The 23,669-nt window shown below is 39.4% G+C and overlaps 1 protein-coding gene across 5 annotated transcripts in view; it reads right to left on the bottom strand.

Moving 5' to 3' along the window:
* HEPH (hephaestin) overlaps positions 1–22,568 on the bottom strand; it is an 81,440-nt gene extending 58,872 nt beyond the window's left edge. The window contains exons 1-8 of one of the 5 annotated variants that reach the window (XM_081041660.1): positions 22,501–22,568; positions 13,682–13,887; positions 11,792–12,036; positions 9,982–10,194; positions 8,684–8,866; positions 7,329–7,583; positions 4,959–5,127; positions 3,537–3,673 (exon numbers count right to left, since the gene is read on the bottom strand). In XM_081041660.1, the coding sequence (XP_080897786.1) occupies positions 3,537–3,673; positions 4,959–5,127; positions 7,329–7,583; positions 8,684–8,866; positions 9,982–10,194; positions 11,792–12,036; positions 13,682–13,857 (1,378 nt within the window). In that variant the 5' untranslated portion in view covers positions 13,858–13,887; positions 22,501–22,568. Of the gene's footprint in view, positions 1–3,536; positions 3,674–4,958; positions 5,128–7,328; positions 7,584–8,683; positions 8,867–9,981; positions 10,195–11,791; positions 12,037–13,681; positions 13,888–20,907; positions 21,144–22,500 lie in introns of those variants that run through there. The other 4 variants (XM_081041658.1, XM_081041659.1, XM_081041662.1 and 1 more) reach the window with 4 other exon arrangements.
* Positions 22,569–23,669: the final 1,101 nt, after the last annotated feature.

The raw sequence follows: 23,669 nt of genomic DNA, 5'->3' as shown, positions 1-23,669 counted from the left end.
CAATATCTATCTCAACAGGACTCTGGTGCCTGCCCAATTTGCCCCTTGGGTGTGTTGTACTTGGAGGTGGGTAGGTGATGCTCCAGCTTGTTTTCAGGCTGGCCACTGGGAGTACCAGCCCCAGGACAATCTTGGAAGGGATCTGCTATAGGTTAAGTTCAACCACAGCCTGTGACCCACTCGAGGCCACCCGGCAGGAGCCACAAAGAAATCAGCAGATAGCTGCCACCTGTGCAGTGCTTGGATTTGCCTTGAGAGGCCAAGACACAAACCAAGGCTAGCTTCTGCTAGTGCCAAGCAAATGGCTGCTCAACTAGAGGTACAAGATATGCTCAAACCAGATGCTACTTATCTGGATTCTACGAACCATTGAGACACCCTAGGAAAGTGTGCAGCTTGAGCTAAGGCTGGTGGTTTGTATGAAAAAGCCACTGGAAATGGCTTGGGCATACCTGAAATTTGGACAGGGCAGGGTCTCAAATTGCCAGGGCATGGCGAATGTGCACCGTCTGAATCTGCATGCCAGGAAGGGGGAGGGCCCAACAAAAAAACAGTGGCCTTCACCAGTTCCTCCATCTAGTAGAAAACCGCCTGTCCAGCCCCCGTCCCAAGTCAGACAACTCAGTTTCCATCATATGTCCCTGCCGCCTTTCCAGCAACTGCCCCAGAGCTGGAGCTCAGAGCAAGTGATTCCATTGGTGGGTAAATCTGCATTCATCGTCCCTTTAAGAGGAGCACCTTGGAGTGCAACCACCCTCTCTCTCACTCAGTCACAATCTCTGCTTGTTTTCACAACCAGAAATTATGGAGAGTTCTCTCCCTGGCGCTGTAACCCTGGGCTGGGGTGGGGCTTGGACCTCTCGCTGCTCTGAGCAGTGGGGGAGGGGACCTCCACAGCCGAAATATCCTTCCCGATCTTTAATGGTCTCACGCCAATGTGGGACCAGCCTATTACATGCCTCTGCCCCTCCTACCAGTCTTGAGATGGCTTCTTTTGCACGTCTTTAGTTGGAGAACTTCGGTTCAGTGAGATTTTAGGCAATTCTCAATGATGGTTATTTTGTAGTTTAGTTGTAATTTTGATGTGTTCGTGAGAGAAGGTAAGGACAGTGTTTTTCTACTGTGCCATCTTGATCTAAAAGCCTGTTTTATTCCTTTGTTAGTTTCAGTTTTATATCCCACATATGAGTGAAGTCATATGGTTTTTGCTTTTCCTGTCTGGCTTATTTTGCTAAGCATATTAGTTTCCAGATCTATCCATGTTGTCGCAAACGGAAGTATTTATTTTATTTTTTCTTATGGCTGAGTAGTATTCCATTGTGTATATATACCACATCTTCTCTATCCAATCAACTATCGAAGAACTCTTTGGTCGTTTTCATGTCTTGGCCACCATAAATAATGATGCAATGAACACTGGGGTACATATACCTTTATGGATAAATGTTTTCAGATTTTGGGAGTAGATACCCAGGAAAGAGATTGCTGTGTCATATGGTAAATCTATTCTTAATTTTTTGAGGAACCTCCATACTGTTTTCCATAGTGGCTGTACCAATTTACATTCCCACCAGCAGTGTATGAGGGTTCCTTTTTCTCCACAGGTCCTCCAACACTTGTTATTATTTGCCTTGTTGATTATAGCCATTCTAACAGGTGTTAGGTGATATCTCATTGTGTTTTTGATTTGCATTTCCCTAATAGCTAGTGAATTTGAGCTTTTTTTCACATATCTGTTGGTTGCTTGTATCTCTTCTTGGGAAAGTGTCTGTTTAGGACCTGTGCCCAGTTTTTAATTCAATTGTTTATTTTGTTGTTGTTGAGTTGTTGAATTCCTTATACAGTTTGGATATCTGTCCCTTATCTGAGGCGTTGTTTGTAAATATCTTCTACCATTTGGTTGGTTGCCTTTTTGTTTTGTTGATGGTTTCTTTTGCTGTGCACAAGCTGTTTAGTTTGATATAGTCCCATTCATTTTTTTTTGTTTGTTTTGCTTTTACTTCCCTTACCTTTGAGGTCAGATTCATAAAATCGATGTACAAAAATCTATTGCACTCCTACATACTAACAATTAAATTTTAGATAAAAGAAATAAAAAAAAATTCCTTTTGCAATTGCAACAAAAAGAATAAAATACCTAGGAATAAACTTAACAAAGGATGTGAAGGACCTATACACTGAAAACTATAAGACATTTTGAAAAGAAATTGAAGAAGACACAAAGAAATGGGAAGATATTCTGTGTTCATGGATTGGATAAATCAACAGAGTTAAAATGACCATATTACCTAAAGCAATATACAGATTTAATGCAATCCCCATCAAAATCTCAGTGGCACTGTTTAAAGAAACATAGCAAATGATCATCAGATTTGTATGGAATCACAAAAGACCCTGAATAGCCAAAACAATCCTAAGAAAAAGAACAATGTTGGAGGTATCACACTCCCTGACTTCAATTTGTACTACAAAGCAACAATAATAAGAACAGCATGGTATTAGCAGAAAAACAGACACACAGACCAATGGAGTAGAATTAAAAACCCAGAAATATACCCACATATATGTAGCAGATAATATTTGATACAGGAGCCAAAAACATACAATGGAGAAAAGACAGCCTCTTCAATAAATGGTGCAGGGAAAACTGGAAAGCCACACGCAAAAGAACTAAACTAGACTGCTATCTATCACCATTTTCCAAAATTAACTCAAAATGGAACAAAGACCTAAATATAAGACCTGAAACAATAAACTTCATAGAAGAAAGCATAGGTACTAAACTTATGGACCTTTGGTAAAAAGAGGATTTTATGAAAAAATCTTAACAAAATACAAGCAAACCAAGTTCAGCAGCATATTAAAAGGATTATATACCATGACCAGATGGGGTACATTCCTGGAATGCGAGGATATTTCAACATATGAAAGTTAATCAATGTAATACACCGAATTAACAGAATGAAAGAAAAAACACACGATCATCTCAATTGATGCAGAAAAAGCATCTAACAAAATTCAACACCATTTCATAATAAAAACATTTTTAAAACTAGCAATAAAAGGGGACTGCCTAAACATAATGAAAACCCACAGCAAGCACCATACTCAGTGCTGGAAGACTGAAAGCTTTTCCTCTGAGATCAGGAAAAAGGCAAGGTTGCCTGCTTTCACCACTTCTTTTCAACATACACGTATTACTGGAAATTCTAAGGTGCTCACTGAAAAAAGATTCAGTAGTAACGTAAGTATGCAAAATGCTACATATTCTTTTGGAGATTCATGATGATCAAAAATAAATCCAAATTTCTGAGTAACCCTGCAGCAAAGAACGTTATTTGACTATGTTTAACCTAGAGTTTTGTAAACACATTCAAACCCATTATCCTTCTTCACAAAACACTCATCTCTTGGTACTCATTTCGGGAGATGCTGATCTAGAGTGTGACTCTGAGCTGCCCCCAGGCTCCAGTTTCTAAGTCCTCTCTAGTTCTCTGGCTCTAGTTAATGAATGCCATAAGTTAAAGATTCCTCACCCAGGATTCCAAGATGGCTATCTTCCTCCAGGTGAACTTTTTCCTGGAATGTATCATCTTGAAAGGCTTCATATCGGACTTTCCAGTAAGTGCCCCCAATTCGGCTGGAGCTCTTCTTGAAAAATTTTTCTGAACCACTGGCATACAAGGAGGCAAATGTCACATGATATAATGATGTATCAAACGGACTCCCATCTCACCCTTGGTCTCATCAAGTTATGGATCTTTATGGTTAGAAAAGACCTCAGAGATCATCCAGGGTTAGCTTCCACCCAGTGAGGTTATCTCCTCTGGTGACACCACTAATACATAATATGGAGCTTGTGCTTCAGCCTTTCCAAGGTCATGGAACTAATTTTCAGAGAAACCAATCCCTCTTACAGTTGAATAGTTTTAATGATTGGAGTTTTTGTGTTTTTTTTTGGTTTTGTTTTGTTTGTTTGTTTTTATCGTTGTTTTTTTTAATAATAGGTTGAAATATTCTTGCTTGTAAGTTCCAGACACTAACACCGGTTAACGCCCTCCTGAGTTACTTAGCCTTACGTCTGTCCTGAATCATCTTTAGGTACTCAAGATCCTTTCTCCCCCTACTAAAAAGTACCATTAATTCAAAAATGAAAGCTCACTAACCTAGCAAAACCAGCTGGAGATTCTAGAAACCATGGTGATACCCAAGTGCCTACTTTCTTATGTTTTCTGCAAATTCATTTCATTATTTCTTGCTGGAAGAATAAACATGATGGGTGCCGTAGGATATTCCCCCAAACTTTCTTAGTCATCTACCAAATGCCTCATCTACCAAATGCCTCGTCTGCCAAAGACCTGAAATCACTGATAGGCCAGTGAGTAGGTATAACTTAAGGCCTAGCAACTGAATAGGGTACTAACTTGCTCTGCCTTGCCCAATCTGACTCACGAATGAGAAAGGAGAATTTGGAGAAATTCCTCCAAAAGGATGGGCTTGGAACAGCACAAGGCAGGTTGCTTCCTGTCTTCCCACATTTCTGAGAGTGCTTTTTACACTCCTGTTTCAATGCCTCCTTCAGAGTATGGGAAAGAAAGAAAGAAGCAAGGAGGTGAATAATGGGTAAAATAAAGAGGAGTTTGAGAAATGCCATTTCGGCTGATCTTGTCCCACCCAGGCCTCTTTTTCTGGATGTTGCTTGGGATTATAGAAAGACTAATTTCAAACACTGTTAGAACCCTTTGCTGGGGATATGACATAACCTTACAGTAAGCTTTGTAGCTCCCCAAAAAGAAGCTGTTCAGGGGGGCAAAAGAATTTGGTTAACAGTTGTGTCATGTAACTCCAGTCAGACAATGATTGTGATACCCAAGTAAAAGTGAAAGATTTCTGAGAGGGAGTAATAGATATTTGGGGCTGGGCCCAGGAGTAGAAAAATAAAGCCCAATACTTCTTACCTGCCTGGTTCCCTCAAATTCTTCCCAGTATTCCCGTCATGCCCCATTGGGCCGTAGTCCCATTGAATCTCATGGGCCGCAATGAAGTACTGCCGGACTTTTCCTGTTAGTACGTTCATGGGGGGGGCCATGGAGCAAGACTTGACATTGTAGAGTGCTTGCATGCCATCTGGAGGAAGAACATCATGGCTGGCCCCATTTCATTCAACAGGTCTTCTACAGACGTCCCACTTTCCTCCTTCTCCTAATGTTTCCTCGTCCCATCCTTCACTAGGCCCTTTACCCCTGCCTCCAAATGGACCATTTTCTCTCACTCCTTAAGAGCCTGACTGGGACAGAGGGAGTCCCAGGTAAAAATTCAAGTACCTCCACCTGTTCACGAGCACTGACTCATTTACCAGATCTTTACTTCTGCCTCTGCAAAAGGCTTACATTGTAAAGATATCACAGAGCTTGGAAGTCTGAATACCTGAGTACAAGTCCCATCCTTATCAAAAGGACGTTAGGCAAGTCAATTCCTAGATCTGAACTTTAATCCCTGTTTTGTACATGAGGAGAATAGGAAATCTACCACACTGGGCTAGTGGGAGCATCAAATGAAATAAAGAGGAGTAAGTGATTTGTAAAGAGGAACTCTCCCCAAATAATGGAACATATTCTATATGTGGAAATTGAGCTTCAGACTTAGAAAGAACTGTCAGGAAAACATCGATTCTAAATAGTGTCTCCAAAATGTGGAAAATGTTACATTGAGGTATAGTGGTAATTGATGATACTGCCTTATATTGGCTTGGCAACTTATAGATGCCATTTAAATACATTATCTCATTTGAGTCTCACAACATCTCAAGGATATTTGAAATTGTAAAATAGAAATCGGGGATATGAAAAAAGATGAGGAAAGGATATTCATTTTTATTGAATATATGTATATATATACCTGGTATATACATACATGTATATATGTATATATACCAGGCCCTGTGTCAGGTGTTTCACATATGTTGTCTCCTTCAATCCTCATAATCACCCTGTGAAATAGACTTTTAATATCTTCTTTCTCAGGTGGAATAAAACTAAGGATCAGAGAGGTTAAGTATCTTTCCCAAGATAACACAGCTAGTAAGTGGTGCAGTTGAGACTTAAGCTCCTATCTTTTAACTGCAAATTTGAGTGCTCATTTTCTTCTCTGATATCTACTACTTTGGTCTCATCATTCTTCTGGTCTCTAAGGTTCAAAATCACATTATTGCTCTGAAATTCTATTACAACTTAATGAGGTAGGAATTATTTTTGTAATCTTCAGATGAGGAAACAGACGCTTAGAGAAATGATATGACTTACCAAAGTTAACTCAGCAACTGGTGGGACCAGGATTTGAATCCAGGATTGTCTGGCTCTAAGGCCCATACTTGTTCTACTATTGCACTGGATTCCTAACCTCCATCTGGATTCATACTCACTTACCTAGGTAACTTTGGGACCAAGGGAAGACCCTGGTTATGGAGCATGGGTAACTGGCCCCTATTGGGAAAAACCTTTCACCCCAGACTCATTATCCCACAAGTCTATAACTGCTTGTCTACTCAAATTCATTTTCACATACTCACATATCACTTTCCTGACATCCACCTACTTTACCATATGTCAAGTAATTCTAGAAAGGGAGAGCTGAAGAGGATCTTAGAGACTATTTAGACCAAATCTCCCATTTCATAAATGTGGCAAATGAGGCCTAGAAATGGGAGGGACTTTTCCAAAGTTATTACAGTGAGTTTTTCACAGAGCTGAGATAACAACTGTAACCATCTACTCACCTATCAGCTCTTTCCATTGCCTCATATGTTCCTCCTCTCTGCTGACGCTCCTCAACGTGCTATGCCATTGCTCCAACCATTCTCCCTCTGAAAACCAAACCTTCTACCCCTATTTCTACTGGATCCCCCAGAGTGTCACCACTTGCCCACAATACTCCGTGATCCCCTGCAAAAGCCTTACTCTTCACTAACTGATCTCTTCTTTACTCCCTGTTCAGTCAGCTGCAAATAGCCTCACATCTTAATTCCTTAGGATTCTGATAAAATAAACAAACAAACAGCAGCTTAAAAGTCCACTTATCCTTCCCTATACTGTCTTATGTTAGAGATGAAGAAGATGAAACACTGAGAGATATGCCCGAGGTCTCCCTACAATTTAATGGCGGATCCAGGAAAGAACCTGGGTCTCCAGAAGTCTAGTATTTCGTCCTTTATTCCTAGCTGTCTCACCTGAAAGACCTATCTTATGACTCCAGGCCAGAAGCCCAGACTCCTGTTGACCATATTGCCACCTTCCTCCCATACCTCAAGGGTCAGAGATGTTGGATCTCACCTTGCAAGTGACTATTCACTTGACAGCTAATTAACCATATGCCAACTTCCTGGGGTACCATCTCAGCAGTCACAAAAGTGGCAGGAAAAATGTGAGCCACATCAGTGCGGTGGCCCCGGATAGTCAGCATCTGTCCATGAAAGAAAGCTGTGTGGACATCTACTTCATTGCCCATGCCAAACAAGTGCCAGGCCACACGCTTCTGTGCACACATGTTCAGTTCTGGTAAGTTCCCAAATACAAAGCCATTGATTGCTGAAAAATAAAACCCGAAGAAAATATCAGAGTTAGGGAAAGACAGCCCGAAGGAAAAGCCTTAGAATTTGACAATAATAAAATATAACATTTAGATGAGGTTTTAAAGTGCACACTGTGCTGACAATATGCATTATCTCATTTAAATTTCACAAACAACCCTGGGAGATAGGCAGATACCAACGGTATCATGCAAAAAATGAGAAAAGCCTGGCTCAGAGAGGTAAAATTACTTCTCTCTCAAAGTCACAGAGCTATTAAGTGGTAGAGCCAAGATTCCAACCCAGCAATCCAAGGAAGCTTTCTAAGGAATGGGGTTTATTTTGTATGCTATTCTTTTCTTCCAGGACAATTTCCTTCTAAAATTTCCACAGGACAAGTGTCAATTTAGCTGACTTAATGACTATGGTTATTGTAAGCAATTGGTATAAAATTCAAGAGAAATTTGAGCTATCCAACTCATTCCTCACAGTAAGCTTCCCTCTGAGTTTTTACTTCCCTTTGGAACTGTCTGGCCTTGAGCCCACCTTTGTTACCAAAGGTAAGTAAATCACTCCTTTAATTAAACAAAAGCAAAGTCAACTTGTTTCTATCCCAAAATCACTTCTCTGCCCATGCCTCAGGGCTTTCGTACGTTTAATTAGTTCATTTTAAATTTAATTAAGATGATATATTATAGGCAATATTTTTTTCTCCACAAAGTGGATAATTCTTCCAACTTGCACCCTTTTTAGAAAAAAGAAATGTTAACTAATTATATCAGTGGACAACCCTCACCAGTGATTGAGCATATAGTATATAACTTTGGAATCAACAGTCTGGGGTATTCCACATTGAGGAGGCATAGCACCTAATGACAAGAGCAAAGTACGCAGTCAGACAGCTCAAGGTTGGAATTTTAGCCGTGCTGCTTATCTGCTGTGTAATCCTGGAGCCTCAGTTTCTTCACAGGTAAAAAAGGGTAAAGCTACCTACTACTCCTGGTCCTCATGAGGATTGAAAAGGACCAGAGATGTGAAATGACCCACCAAATGCTCTGCCCAGGGGAGACCCTTCATCAGTGTTCACTGTCACGGTGTGGCCCCCGCCTCCCAGCTCACCATGCATTCTATTGCTCTCCTGAAAGGCCTCATCTTCTTTGTCCACTGAGGAAGGGTTTGAGCAGTAAGTGGCAATGTTGTAATCAATATGCCAGCTAAGATTCTCATCTACCACACTGAAGAGCAGGAAGAAATAATTGTCCACATCTTGCCGCCGAGGAGGAGAGTTACCATCCAGGGTTCCTAGTGCAAGTAAGAAAGGTGGGCTTGAGAACCTCCTATCCTTAGCAAGAGTGAGCTGCCAGGGGTACTCATAAAAAAGATATAGGAAGAGAGAAGGCCTTAAGAGTCTGTCAGCAACAGAAAAGCAGATGGAACCTTTTGCTACTAATTTATATTTCCAAACTCTTCAGATAAAACCATCAATTCAGTTGAGCCTAGGACTTGAAGGTAGGCACATAGGATCTAAAATAATTCCCTCCCACCATCCCTGCCCATGTCTTCAACCCAGGGCCTTAAACTGATCAAACTATTGAAACACCCAGATCTTCAGGCCTGACTGTACCTAAAACATACCCTATCTCCAACCAAGTCCCAAATCCTGATGGGTATACTTTTAAGCCTATTCACACTTAAACTCATCACATATCTTACTTTTCTATTAAAGTTTATTGGGGAGACAATGGTTACTATAGTTACATAGGTTTCAGGTGTACAATTCTGTAATGCATCATCTATATATCACTTTGTGTGTTCACCACCCAGAGTCAGTTCTCCTTCCATCACCATATATTTGATCTCGTTTACTCTCATTTACCACCCCTCTCTCCACTTACCCTCTGGTAACCACTAAATTATTGTCTGTGTCTATGAGTTTTTGGTTTTTTTTGTTTGTCTTGTTCCCTTGTTGTTTTCAGTTTTATATCCCACATATCAGTGAAATCATATGGTTCTCGACTTTTTCTGATTTATTTCACTTTGTATAATAATCTCAAGATCTATTCATGTTGTTGAAAATGGCACTATTTCATCTTTTGTTAAGGCAAAATAGTAGTCCATTGTGTATATATACCACATATTTTACTTTTATGTGACTTGACTCCCGTCATTAATAATTAGAGTTTTTTTAAGTGAAATTAGAAAACAAAATTAAAAAGTAGAAAACAGATTTTTTTTTGTAGAAAAAATAGAAAAATAATAGTGTAAAGGGAGGTTGGCAGGGTTTATTCCTGCTAATAAACAAGGTTCTAAATTAACACTCCTCAGGCTTCTGCTCAATATGTAGGTGGTTTAACTATATCATTACTTCCCATAGATATCCCAAACTACATCTCATAGTTCAGCCTTGGGGCCTGTACCTCTTTTACAGGTGATAAGAGGTCCAATGAGGCCAGTTGCAATGTCTCGTGGAGCATCTACATGAGAATGGTAGATCCAGGTGAGGCATGCTGGGTCAGCATCAGTGGGTGCATGGCCTTCTGGAATGGTCCAGTTGTAGATGTGGCTGCCTCCCGGGGGAACAGAATCATCAGCTTTCAGCCGACCAGAAGAGCCATCAGGGTATAAGGAGCCTAGAAAATGAAATTGCACATCCCAGTCCCAGGGTGAGAGAGAGGGAACCAGGACGATATAGAAGCCAAAATAGGGCTAACACCCTGTTCGAGAAAAGCATCCGAGGAGCTGCTTTGGGAACGAGGGTTTGACTACTTGATATGCTAATCATCATTTGAATTTCCCAGCCCCTTCTGGCCTGCTCGCTTCAAACTGGCCAGAACCCACTAGCCAGATTGACACATTCCATTTCTCACACAGGGATTTTGTACAACTGGGAATTTTCACTTCAATGTATTCTGCAATGGCTAAGAAAACGTAAAATAAAGTGAAGAGTATCCCAAAAAAAAAAAAAATAGGGCTAACATAGAAAACATCTAGGTCCAGTCTTATGGAAGATAAAGTTGTAAGGTCCATCACAATGTTCTTCACAACTTGAGGAGGGCACAGATTCAAGTAATATCTAGCCAAAGAACCCCACACCTCACATCAACAATGGGTGGAGAGGTATCAGCCATCAGGGAAGGAGCTGTGGCCATGAAAACTGCTCCACAGCCTGACTTAGTAGTGTCTTAGTGCAAAGCCAGTGGCATGGAGGCAAGGGAGAGTACAAAATTCCTTCTCTTCAAGCACTCACTTTGGAAAACAGAAAGCAAACAATCGCAGAATTTCAGTTTAAAGGAAACTTAATGATCAGTTGGTCTACTTCCCCATTTTTTGGAAGAGAAAACTGAGGAAAAGTAACTTGCCAAAAGTATAGAGAGTTAGTGGCCAAGTCAGGACTTTCTGTTTTCCCTCTCTATTCCCCTCAGTCACTGTTGTGTCAATATTATAGGCCATAAGGGATAATGAGAGATACAGATGTGTAAACTGAACTCCCTCTTAAGGAAAAATAAATGGACCTTTTGGAAGACTATGACACCAGAATGATGTTCCCTTATATTCAGAGAACACTCTTCTCTTTTCAAAGCACAGTCAAATATTTTATGGAAATTCCATTCAAGTAATTATTTGTCATAAAAGGTAGATTACTTTTTTATTTTTCAATGATAGTTAACATTCAATAGTATATTAGTTTCAGGTGTACAGCATAGCAGTTAGACATTTACATAACCTACAAAGTGATACCCCCAGTAAATCTAGTACCCACCTGACATCATACATAGTTATTACAATATTATTGAATATATTCCCTATGCTGTACTTTATATCCACATGATTATTTTTTAACTATTAATTTGTATTTCTTGATCCCTTCACCTTTTTCACCCAGCCCGCAACAACCCTCCCATCTGGCAACCATCAATTGGTTCTCTGTATTTATCACAGAACAAACAAATGGAAACAAACCCATACATAAAAGGCAGATTGAATCTCCACATTACTAATGAAGAATCTGAGGCCCAAAGTGGAGCAGTGACTTGCCCAAAGTCACACAGTATATGAATAGCAGAACTGACAATACCCAGCCATGATTTCTCTGAGAAGAGTCCCTGCTACCTCAGATCAATAAGGAAGAAAAGACTGTCCTTGATCCCCGCTCCTCTCTCTCATCTGGCAGTAAAGGAAAACTGATATATGTTGTGGGCAGGAGAAAGAAAGGGTGGGCTGTTTTACCTTCTGAGTCCTTCTCATAGAAAACACCATGGGGGTGGATGGTATAGGGACGAGTGGCAAAATTTTTCAGGTGGATAAGGATGACATCTCCCACCTCAGCCTGCAACACTGGTCCCAGGAAGCCCAACCAGGCAGGCTGGGCCATTTCATGCATGTATGAGCCATCCCTGTATTCTTTGTAGACAGTCTTCTTGTAGCTGCTCCCTATCCGGTTCTTGTCAGACTTTAGGAAGCTGGAAGCTACTCTGGGAAGGAAGGAAAGAGAGAGTCACAATTTTGCCACAATCTTCAAACCTTTGGAGCATTATTTTCCAGGGGAGCCTGACAAAAAAGTATTCATCATTGTTTAGAGTGAAACAAGAGTAAGTGCGACTCTACTGTTCAAAACATGAAAGCTTTAGGCTAGAGTCTAAGTGTTAGACAATGGGAACTATTAAGTTAAAGCATATGAAATTGCTGACATTTGACCACTTCTAACCTAAAAAAAGGCAATTTTAGGTGGTTCAACCTAATGTATAGTAATGGGGAAACAACCAACAATGGACTGGCTCTTTTTAAGCAATCAACTTTCTACCCACATGGCCTGACTTAGCATGGTCCTGCTATATGGGAGGTTTTATAGCATAGTGGATAAGTTCTCAAGCTCTGGAGCCAGGATGGTTCGATTAAATGCCAATATTGCCACTTTCAAATCTGTAGAACTTTGAGCAAGTTATTTAACTTCTCTGTGCCCAATTTCCCCATCTGTAAAATGGAAATAAACACAGTATCAAACTTGCACAGTTGTTACTGGTGGCTAAAATAATTAAAATATAAAGGGGTTAGAACAGTGCCTGGAAAATAGTAAAATCTTAAATGTTAACTACTACTTCTTCCAAGTATTGCAGGTGGGGGATAACAAAGTTATCCCTCAAGGAAACTTTTAAGACAAATACTTCAGTGACTCCAAAATGAGATGGGTAGGAAGATGGTTTGTCAAAATAAAAAAGGTAGCTGTTTATCTTACTTTAATTCTTCCTAGTGAGCTCTGAGATGTTACAGTCAACTTTGGAAAACTCTGAGGCTTTTGAGCGACAAAGTGATTCATGATCACAAAAGATCCTTTAGTGTGTTAATTCATTTTTAACTGCTGTTCGTGGGACATCTACAAGGCTCTAAGATCAAGAAAGGTTAATCCTGTGGGATCTGTGAGAGACAAAATGGTGAGAAGAGCACCAGTTTTGCATCCACATTACCCAGGTTCAAATCCTACCTCTTCAATTTTCTAGCTGTGGGATTTGAGCAAATTACTTGATCTCCCTGACCCTCGGTCTTCTCATCTAAAAGATGAGGATATTCAGACTCACCTCCTAGAGCTTTTATCAGAATCAGGTGAGAGGAAATATGTAAATTTCTAGTATGATGCTTGTCGCAGACAGAGTGTTATATAATTGATGCCTATTACTGTTATTTATTTGATTTTAAGACTTACCTTATTTTTTCACATTTTCACATATTTGAAATTGTTCCACTGAACTATAGGAGCATAATTCCCCACACACCTCTTACAAACACTGTATATATTTCATATTTCTTTCTTTTTGTAAAGCTAAACAGCTGTTATTAAAACAGCATTGTGTATGTCATCTTAGCATAAAGGGAATATGGAATTACCATTGGGACCCTAACAATGTTGAGGCACCTCAGTGTAGAAAAGCAGAATCCATATAGAATGCTGTTTCTTAAGTCAGCTAGCCCTATTCCCACCAAAGGTGCCACTGGGTATATGGTCCAGAGAGATCAGGAACTGGTTGCTACCAAACCGTGGGAAAAGCTTTTCAAGAGGCTACCTCCTGACTTCAAGTGTGCCCCACCAACTGCAGCAATAATTCCACAAGAAATTAAACTTACGTGTCATTATCCAGAGGCTGGTTTGTGATGACATTCCTTCCCTTGGGAGCATAGTTCCACTGTACCTCCTGGATGCCCAGGTAGTAGACTCGAATGGCCCCATCAGTCAGTCGGGTCCACAAGGGTTGCATGAACAGCAGAGCCCAGAGAAGATGGCCTGGCTCCATGGCCCACATTACACTGGGAAACAGGCAAATGAATAGCTGCTGGTATGGAAGAAAGAGAACAAAAGGGCTTTGCATGTGTCTGGAAAACTGAAGGGACAAGAGCCAGACTGAGTGACTGAGAAAGTAAGAAATGAATTAGCCTAGAATCTCTACCTTACTGATTCCTTTCAATTCAACAAGCATTCATTGATCTATACACATTGGACTCTTGAGGGCAAAGTTAAAAAGTCACTTGCACTGATAATTACGTATCACTTCCTTCAGAAGAGAAATCTGAATCCAGTTCCTTCAGCTGTGTAAGAAGAATGTACGCTGGGTCAAGAATCAGGAAACAGGCAACAGAAACCTCTGATTGTGCCACTGACTCACTTGGTACCTGAGTCAAGTCACTAATTTTCCTCTGTTTTCATTGTTGCCACTTTCCATCCTTGATGAATTGTATTTGAAAGCAAATGAGAAATCACCAAAAGACATTTATTAGAATGTTCATAGACCCAAAATGGAAACAGCAAAATTGTGGACGATGAACACACAATGTGATATATAGATGATGTATTACAGAATTGTACACTTGAAACCTATGTAACTTTACTAATCATTGTCACCCCAATAAACTTTAATTTTTTAAAAAATTGTCCATGAACACTAGAATGGATAAGTAAATTGTATTTTATTCATACAATGGAATTTTATACAATGATAAAGAACAAACTACAACTACACACGAAAATATAGATGCCTCTCATGAACGTAATATTGCAGAAAGAAACCAGACACAAAAGAGTGCATACCCTGTGCTATTATTTATGTAAAGTACAAAATCAGGCAAAACTAATCTATGCTTTTAGTAGCCATGACAGTATTTGCCCCTGAGGTAGGGATCAGTGACTGGGAAGGGAAGAGGAGGAATGCTTCTAGGTAAAATGTTCTGTTTCTTGATCTATTTACTGGTTACATGGGTGTATTCAGTTTGTGAAAATGCGTTGAGCTCTGAACTTAGCATTTGTGTACTTTTCTATGTGTTATACTTCAAAAAAAGTAAAAAATGAAAAAAAATAAGAATATGTGAGGGAAATACTAACTTCTCAGAAGAAATGTTCTCTGCTGGTTCTCTGCTATGCACAAACCCATTTCCCGGGTCCAATCCTGAGTCAGAGTCAGAACTAAGTCTGTAGCCTTGCATTCCAGTATATCAGCCAGGAGGTTAAACTTCTTGGGGCTGTGATGAAGCACTTAATCGTACAATACACAGATACAGTCAAACTTAGAAACACAGACAACACAACATAAACACACATATACGCACATACACATAGGCACATGCTGTCTGATCTAAAAGCAGAAATGGACACACTTGCATCCACACACATATAGAACCATATTGTCATACAGAGTCTTTGTCACTTTCAGAATAATAACAACAATAATAATAAATCAATATTTATGGTGTGTACATGGCATGCCAGACACTGTTCTAAGCGTTTTACATAGATTAAATGACTTAATCCTCACAACCACACTATGAAACAGATGCCATTGTTATCCCCATCTGATAGAAGGAAGAACTGCAGAGCAAGTGTAAAGTAATTTGCCCAAGTTCACATAGTTAACAATTGGTAGAGTTGGGTTGTAAGCCCAGGAATTATGGCTCCAGCATCTATATTCTTAATCACCATGCTTTATTACCTTCAATAAAACATACTTGCACACTCATGTGAATATATAGAGAACATGTATTGGTCCATAATTATAACCATATCTGAGAAAACCCCATACACTCTGAAATATGCAATCATGTGTAGTTGTGATCACTTCTAGAAACAGACACACACACACTCATATAGGCAAAGATACACCTAATCAATGTAATTCATAATGCTAACAATGGTAGCTACCATTCATTGAGAAATCACTACATACTAAACACTATGTTCAGTGGTTTATATAAATTATTTCACTAAATCCCCATCCTAAGCAGATGAGATACAGATGATTAATCAAAAATAGAAAATCAAAGATAGGCACAGACTCACATATGGATAAAAAATCCCCAGATATTTACATTGGCTGGACCTGGGTATTTACCCTGATTGATAAACATAACTATAGACTTCCCTACAAAATCTCAGGCCCCTCCACACACAGCAGTAGTGAAAGTGTTAATCCCCAATTTCCATATGACATTTGGCAGAAAGCCCTTCTTGATATAGGGGAAAACCTGTACTTGAGTTCCTCTTCCAAAATGTGGATGTCCTATTGACCAGTTGTATAGCCTTGGGTAATACTTAACTACTCTGAACCTGTTTTCTCATCTATAAAGTATGTATAATAATATCACCTTGGAGAAATAAGTTAGAAAACTTACTTGAAAAGGATCCAGTACAATTAATGTTTAGAACGTAACAGTAACTGTTGGTGTCCTTCCTCTTCCTTTTCCCTCTTAGCTACAGTCTGTTAATTTATCCTTTCTGTCTCCCAAACATCATACATTCTATATTTCTACTTTAAGGGCTAACTTAAATCCTAACTGCCCCATAAGGTCCCCTGTAGCCTCTCCATATTACTGTCTTCTGAAGAACTATTTACTCTCTATCGCATCCAATTTAATTGTCAGAGTTTGTATTATTACTTTTATGTCTCATGAGCTGCCTCATGAACTGTCTTTATTTTCCAGATTGGACTATAAACTCCTTAATGGTTGATGTCATATCTCAGAAGTTTCTGTGCGTCTATTGCCAGATATAGTAATGGGAGCCCTATAGATGTACTATAAATAGCTACTGCTAAAGTGACATGAAGTGACAAAAACATACATTTTCCCACCTGTAGGCTCTAGTTCAAGTTTGCCACTGGTTCACAGAGTGACTTTAAGGAAGTTACTTCACCTTAGTGAGCCTCAATTTCCCCATGCATAAAATAATAGACCTGGACTACATAGTTTTTTCTTAACTTTTTGGGGGCATAGATGTTTGAGACTACAATAAAATGCAAAAATGTGGAACTACAAAAGGTGTTTTATATAAAGAGCTCTCAAAACAGCTTTCTAGCTTTCATACTTTGCCAATACTCACGTTCATTGATGAAACACAGGTGCATTCACATGCACCTACATATAGTACCACATATGGGCAAACAAATAGCCATGACTTGGAACCTTCAACAGGAAGGAAGTATCCTTAGTTCAATGGAAGTCTGAATGCAACATGGACCTCCTTCAAACTTCCTTCTCACAGAAGTGCCAACAAGGCAATTGTACCTTAAACTCACTTACCTAGGGAAAAAACTATCTCAGGTAAGTTTCACAATTGGAGAAACGCGGTAAACTTGGAAATATTCCCAGAAGAGATTAGCACAGACCTTAAGTATACAATGAATAAGCATTCAAAGGTGGTGACTAATGACCAAAAGAGTTAAACAATAGAATCTGGCGGGGTGGCGGGGGAGTACTACCTAATGTTTGCCTAGCACTTTCCACTTTACAGTGTGTTTTTCATATCTTCCATCTTATTTAATTCTAAAACTCTTGTGAGATAAGTATTGTCTTCCCCACTTTGCATCTAGGGCATAAACTTTGGAATCAGACTATATAAACAAATCCTGACTCTACTTTTCCTAGCTGTGTGACTTGATAAATGGCTTCACTGCTCTAGCCATAGTGTTTTCATCTTTGAAACGGAATTAATACTATTAGCTACATCTCAGAGTTGTGTGAGGATTAAATGAACTAAGATATGTAAATGCTAGGTGGGTACTGTTGAATACGTATAATGTACACCTGAAACTAATATAATATTGAATGTTAGCTGTATTTTAGTAAAAATCTTTAAAAAAGCAACTGTACTCCACCTCCTGTGAATATATATGTATATATACATATATATATTTTCTTATAGTTGACATACAATATCACTCTACTTCAGCTTCAGTTGTACAGTGCATTGGTCATGCATTTGCACAGTCTATGAAGTGATCCCCTTGATAAGTCCAGTGCCCATCTGGCACCTTACATAATCTTTACAACATTGTTGATTGTATTCCCCATTCTGTATTTCATATCCCCATGACTATATTGTGTCTACTAATTTGCTCTTTCTAATACCTTCACCTTCCCCCCCATCCCCTCCCCTCTCCCATCTAACAACCAACAGTTTTTTTTCTGTATCTCTGAGTCTATTTCTGTTTAGTTTGCTCATTTATTCTGTTCTTTAGATTCCACATATAAACGAGATCATATGGTATTTGTCTTTCTCAGTCTGAATTATTTCACTTAGCATAATGTTCTCAAGGTCCATCCATGTTGTTGCAAATGGTAAGATTTCATTCTTTCTTATAACCAAGTAATACTCCATTGTATAAATGCTTGTAGTTGTAATAATTGGTTTTGTAATAAAAAAATTTAAAAAGCAACTGTAATTGAAAATTAAAAACAATTAAGAAAAGAAAAAAAGATCTGTAAGTGCACAGAACACAAATAGGTGTTCAAGTGCACAAGTGATCAAAAAGTATTAGTGGCTATTATTATTACAGATAAGAAAATAGTTTTAGAAATGAAACTTGCCAGGATCCCAAAGTTTTAACATTTTGTGGATAGCCACAATATGTACACACTCATAAGTTCCTGTATACAGTAACACATAGTGAGCATAAAGGCACATGCATATGGCTCAGATTAGTTTCTTTGGAAGAAGTATGATGTAATGAAAGGAACCAGAACTTTTGACTCAGATAAACTTAAGTTTGAGTACTCTTTTCAGTTGTGTTTGAAAGAGATAGCATCAGGGCACTTGATAAATATTTGTTTTCTTTCTTTCTAACTGCATTTGTTGTTGCTATTGTTGTCATTATTGTTTTGTTGTTTTTAATTTAGTTTTATCATAAACTATTAAAACAGAAGAAAGGAAAACCCATAAAAGTCCTTTAGATTCACTTGGCTATTTCATGGTAAAATTGAAAGACTTCAGACCCTAGAAAAATAGGTTCTAGCTCTAGATTAATCATTTATTAGTTGTATGACATTGAGCAAGTCACCTAATTTCCTAAGCCTCAGTTTCCTCATCTTGTAAGTGAAGATAATCTCTGCTTTGGAATCCTCGTTAGTTTGCTATGAAGATCAAATGAGATGAAGGATGTGAAAGCCCTATGTAAACTTTTCACTTGAGTAGGGATAATTTCTTTCAGCTGAGCCCACAGGAATAAGTCTTAGAGAAAGGCCAGACTGAGGAAGAAAAATAAAAGGGGAAGGTAAAAGGACAAATTAAATAGGTAAGGTGAGCCAGAATACTCGGAAAAAGTGAAAATAGAGAAGACAGAAGGAAGAGGTGCTCAAGGAGGGAGGGGGGAGAGAGAGAGAGAGAGAGAGAGAGAGAGAGAGAGAGAGAATAAAGAATGAATGAATGAATGAATGAATGAATGAATGAATGAATTTCTGCTCTACATAGTTTAGTTAATATACACTGAGACTAGCCTGGGGAGAAAGTCAGCTAACAACAAATGAAGCCTGCCCCACCTTTACCTTACCGTCCAGTCATCTGAACATCCATGACAATTTGCATTACTGTTTTCCCTATAATTTGAAAGTCATTCCTTTAATGTGACAATGCTCTTTTCTTTCCCTCCATCTTCCTTATCTCCCTTTCTGAGTTGGGTTAAACTGAGCTGGACAGGCCCATCCTACGCAAAGGATTGCTCAACTGAACACAAGAATGCCGAGCTATCTTTGGGATCCTGTCTTCAATCTCAACATAATAAAACCCTCCATCTATTTTGATCCTCTGCTTTCTTAATGCATTTTGGCTCTTTCTTCACCCTGTGACTCAAAAATAGGTCCCAAACGGGGATTTTCTCAGCTTTAGTGAGTACAGGCCTTTCTTTACTGGGAGGGAAAATAGCAAGAGTGTTGAAAGCCCCACAAGACTTCAGATAATACAAATGCAATTTATATTATTCTTTAATCATTATCACTGTATTCTAGCACATCAGAGATGATGAAATTGAGGCCCAGAGAGGAAAGGACTCACTTAAAGTCCTTAAGGTTAGTAATAGAATCTAACTCTTGATCCCCCAGCCTATCGATCATGTCCATCATATCATCACCATACCATTCCTGGGACAATATGATTTTACTACATATTTTGCATTTGCATTTGACTAAGAAAGCTGATCTATTTCCTCACACCCCAGTTGTGGTACCATAAAAAGCATATTAATTTGAAATTACAAGACCCGAATTCAAATGCTATCTCTTACCTGTAGTAGTTATGTGACCTCTCAAGTCATGTTTACCTATTTAAGCCTCATTTTTTATCCCCAAATGATATGATATTTATCTCACAGAATTGTTTTGAGGCTCAAAAAAAATGGATATTTGAGTCCCTAGCAAAGGGCTTGGAATGTAATAGATGCTTAGTAAGAAACTGAATGCATTATAGATGTATACATCCATAAAAACCTTTAGAAATCATCTTTTTTTCAACTTTTTAATGTGATGTAAAGAAAACTGATGTCAGAGGGGTGGAGGGGTTTACTCAAAGTCAAGCAGCCAGTTACTGGAAAAGCCAGAATTTGAACTGATGTTTTCTAAAATATTTCTGTTATTTAGACAGTGTGAAAAATAATTTAGATTTTGAGTTGATAGCTTAGTTCATCTATCATTGATTTGCTTTCTCTATGCCAATCTGGATCTCAAAAACATGAAACTAAACTCAGCGGTTGCTTTAAAGTGTTTGAACCTCCCACTTATGTAGTCCCCAGATCCATCACCTCAACAAACCATTCAACCTGTGAAATGGAATATGAACACATATTAACTACTCTCTACAACTTCAGAATTGTTCTTGAAGCAGTGAAGCCAGTGTGCTCCTGGCCATTTTGGAGAGAGGAACAAAAGAAGTCTATTGTCCACTTTAACTTCCCTGCACACCCAGCCAAGCTTCTTCTAATTTCTCAGCAGCTGAATTTCTTTCCCAGTGGTCCAGGACTCCCCAAAAGCCAGATGAATAAAGACTTTTACAGAGAAAATAAGGTGAGGTAGGGTTTGGAAAGAGAGGAAAGAAAGCTTACCTTTGCTAGAGAAAACCCTTCCATATTCATGTCAGCGGCTTAGTGATGCTGAATTGCAGACCCCAGCATGAGTCTGCCAGCCCTGCTCAGTCAGTATCCTGGGTTACAGGGCCTTTCTCATAAATTAAGTCCAAGGCTCCAATCTGGCGGGTGTTCCTGGGACAGGGTGAATGGAGGAGGGGGCAGTGCTAGGTGCCTTCCTTTCCAGAAACTAAACTACTGGAATGTCTTGTTCCGGCCTGGTTTGGTACAAAACCTGGGATGGTTCTTTGAACACAGCCGGGTGTTTTCCAAATCCTGGTTAGGATCTCAGGAGGAATTACAAGGGGGTGGGCTGCATTTTCTTATCGCAGCTTTCTAGTTGGCTTTTGCTGAGAGGGGGAGGAGAATGCACTGTCAGCGGGGCCAGTCAAAGCTCACAGATGGATTCCAACAGCCCCATTTCCGAAATGGGGCCCTTTGCAAGGGTTAGTAGACATGAGAGGAGCCCCCATCCCCAATTTCTTCCCTTCTTGCTGTGAAGCACAGTTATCAGCCTTGCCTGTTATCCTGAAGCCATGGTTGCTTGGTGACAAAGAAAAATAAAACTAGGAATAAAACAAAGAACTTTCTGCATGCCAGGCCCTATATTAACCACTTAACATGCATTCCCTCATTTAAGTCTCCTGATCTGCTGTGAAATGGACACTAATTTTTACTTTACAACTGAAGAAAACCAGGCTCTAAGAGAGAAGGTAACTTATTCAAGGTTGCATAATTAGGGAGTTAAAAAGGGGGAAATTATATTGGGTTTGTCTAGACTCTTAGCTACCACACTACCACACTGTGCTGCTCAGGGGAGAAACAGAGAGCTCTTTTGAGATTAGGGAAGCGACTTCACAATTATCGAGTGCCTGCTGTTCACCTGTTAAATATATTTTTAAATGTATATTAACTCTGCTTCTGCCATTTCAACAGCTTCTAGAGTGAAACTCCAGGGCTGTATTACCAATATTTTCCATAGAGGAGACTGGATTCAGCTAGAAGATAGCCTGGATTAATATAGGTCAGCATCCTGAAAACTAAGAAGACCCAGAAGAATTGGAAATACTAAATTAAAAAAATTTTTTTAAATGGGCACTAAAATTTCTAGGGAAACTGGAGTCTGGGTTTCTTTAAGACCAAAGGCCATCCTTGTTTCTGCTGGAAAGAGAGGGTAGTAAAAAAAGAAAAAAAAATCACTGGCCTGAGTCAAGTGACCTAAGTTCCAGCCCCAGCTTGCTCTGGCAGTAATCAGCTATGTGGGTTTTTCTCTTTTCAGGGCAAGTGTCTTTTCATTTGTAAGAGGGCCTTGAACTAACTAGCTATGGACCCACTTGGCTGTATAAATTTACATATATAGCATTCCGTGAAGAAGACACATTCTTGATATTAAGAGTGGAAGAGAAATAGTTTTCAAATATACAAAGTACAAGGAAAGAATGAGTGCAGAGTAAATAGTGGAGAAAAGATGGAGAAATCCACACCTCTTTGGAAAGGACTACATCTACCCACCAGACCCAAGCATAAGAAGGAGACAGGTATGATGGCGGTTCTACCACCTAGAATCCTTACTTTGTGGTGAGGAGATCTTGGCTTGGAGCAGATACTGTTCTCCACGCAGACTCAACACATTTTTCTCTGCTGAATTTAAAGTGTCTGGGGCAGGGTCCAGGGAGGAGGACTTTCAAAGACTGAGCTGGTGGGGCAAAGTCCAGGTCATAAACCATTGGAGGTGCTTAAGGGTGCCTAGACACTTATGAGCTGCCCCACAGACTGCACTCCAGACCCAGCCAAGTAGAAGAACCAATAGGGAGAAAGGAGAAGCCACCAGCCTCAGCTCCCTCAAAAATGCTCAGTGATCAAGGGAAGCTGGATCAGGATATAGCACCCTCTGCAGTTATCTGCCCTTTTCCCCCCACTTGGCACAGATGTGGACCTTGAAGCTAGAAGGGGAAGGTGGAGACCAAACCCACTAAGCTAGGATCTAAGTCCAGGCTCTAAGGCATTTATGACAGGGAGGGGAAAGGATAAGGTCTCTGCTCTGACTCATGAAAGGCAACAAGAGCCAGGTTGTGTAGACACACTTGAATCAACACAGTAAAAGCTGCAGGAAGCCCGCTAGGCCAGTTTCGGAGTTTGTATTATTCATTCAGCAATTCACTGAGAGGACACACAGTGTCTTCCTCTTCTGCAAATCCTAGATATATTTCTGATGACTTTCATCAGGCATCAACCCAAAAAAGTTTAAATTGCCACCCACAGACCAGGGGTTGGTAAACTGTTTCAGTAAAGGGCTAGTTAGTAAATATTATATTTGCAAAACATGCAGCCTCTGCCATAACTACTAAAATAGGCCATTTTAGCATGTTGGGCATATCTATGTACCAATAAAAGTTAATTTACAAAAATAAGCAGCAGGCCAGATTTAGCCCACTACCTGTAGCTTGAAAACCTTCACTATAAACTGTTTTTGCAATATAGACATTTACAATATGGTAATGTTATTAAGAGCATGGAAACTAGAATCAGACATCCTGGATTGAAAAATATCAACTCTGACACTTCCTGATTCTGTGACTAAAAAATTCTTTCAATCCTTCTAAACCTCAGTTTTGCCATTGTAAAATGTGGATAACAATAGTACCTATTTCATAAGGCCATTATGAGGACTGAAATAAAATTATTCATATGAACTATATTTGGCACAGTACCTGGCACATAGTAAATGCCCAAAAGCAGTA

The sequence above is a fragment of the Rhinolophus hipposideros genome (genome assembly GCF_964194185.1).
Source record: "Rhinolophus hipposideros genome assembly, chromosome: X".
NCBI classification, from domain to species: Eukaryota; Metazoa; Chordata; class Mammalia; order Chiroptera; family Rhinolophidae; genus Rhinolophus; species Rhinolophus hipposideros.
Note: the sequence above shows the minus strand (reverse complement) of the source record. Positions and strands in the feature narration are given on the sequence as shown.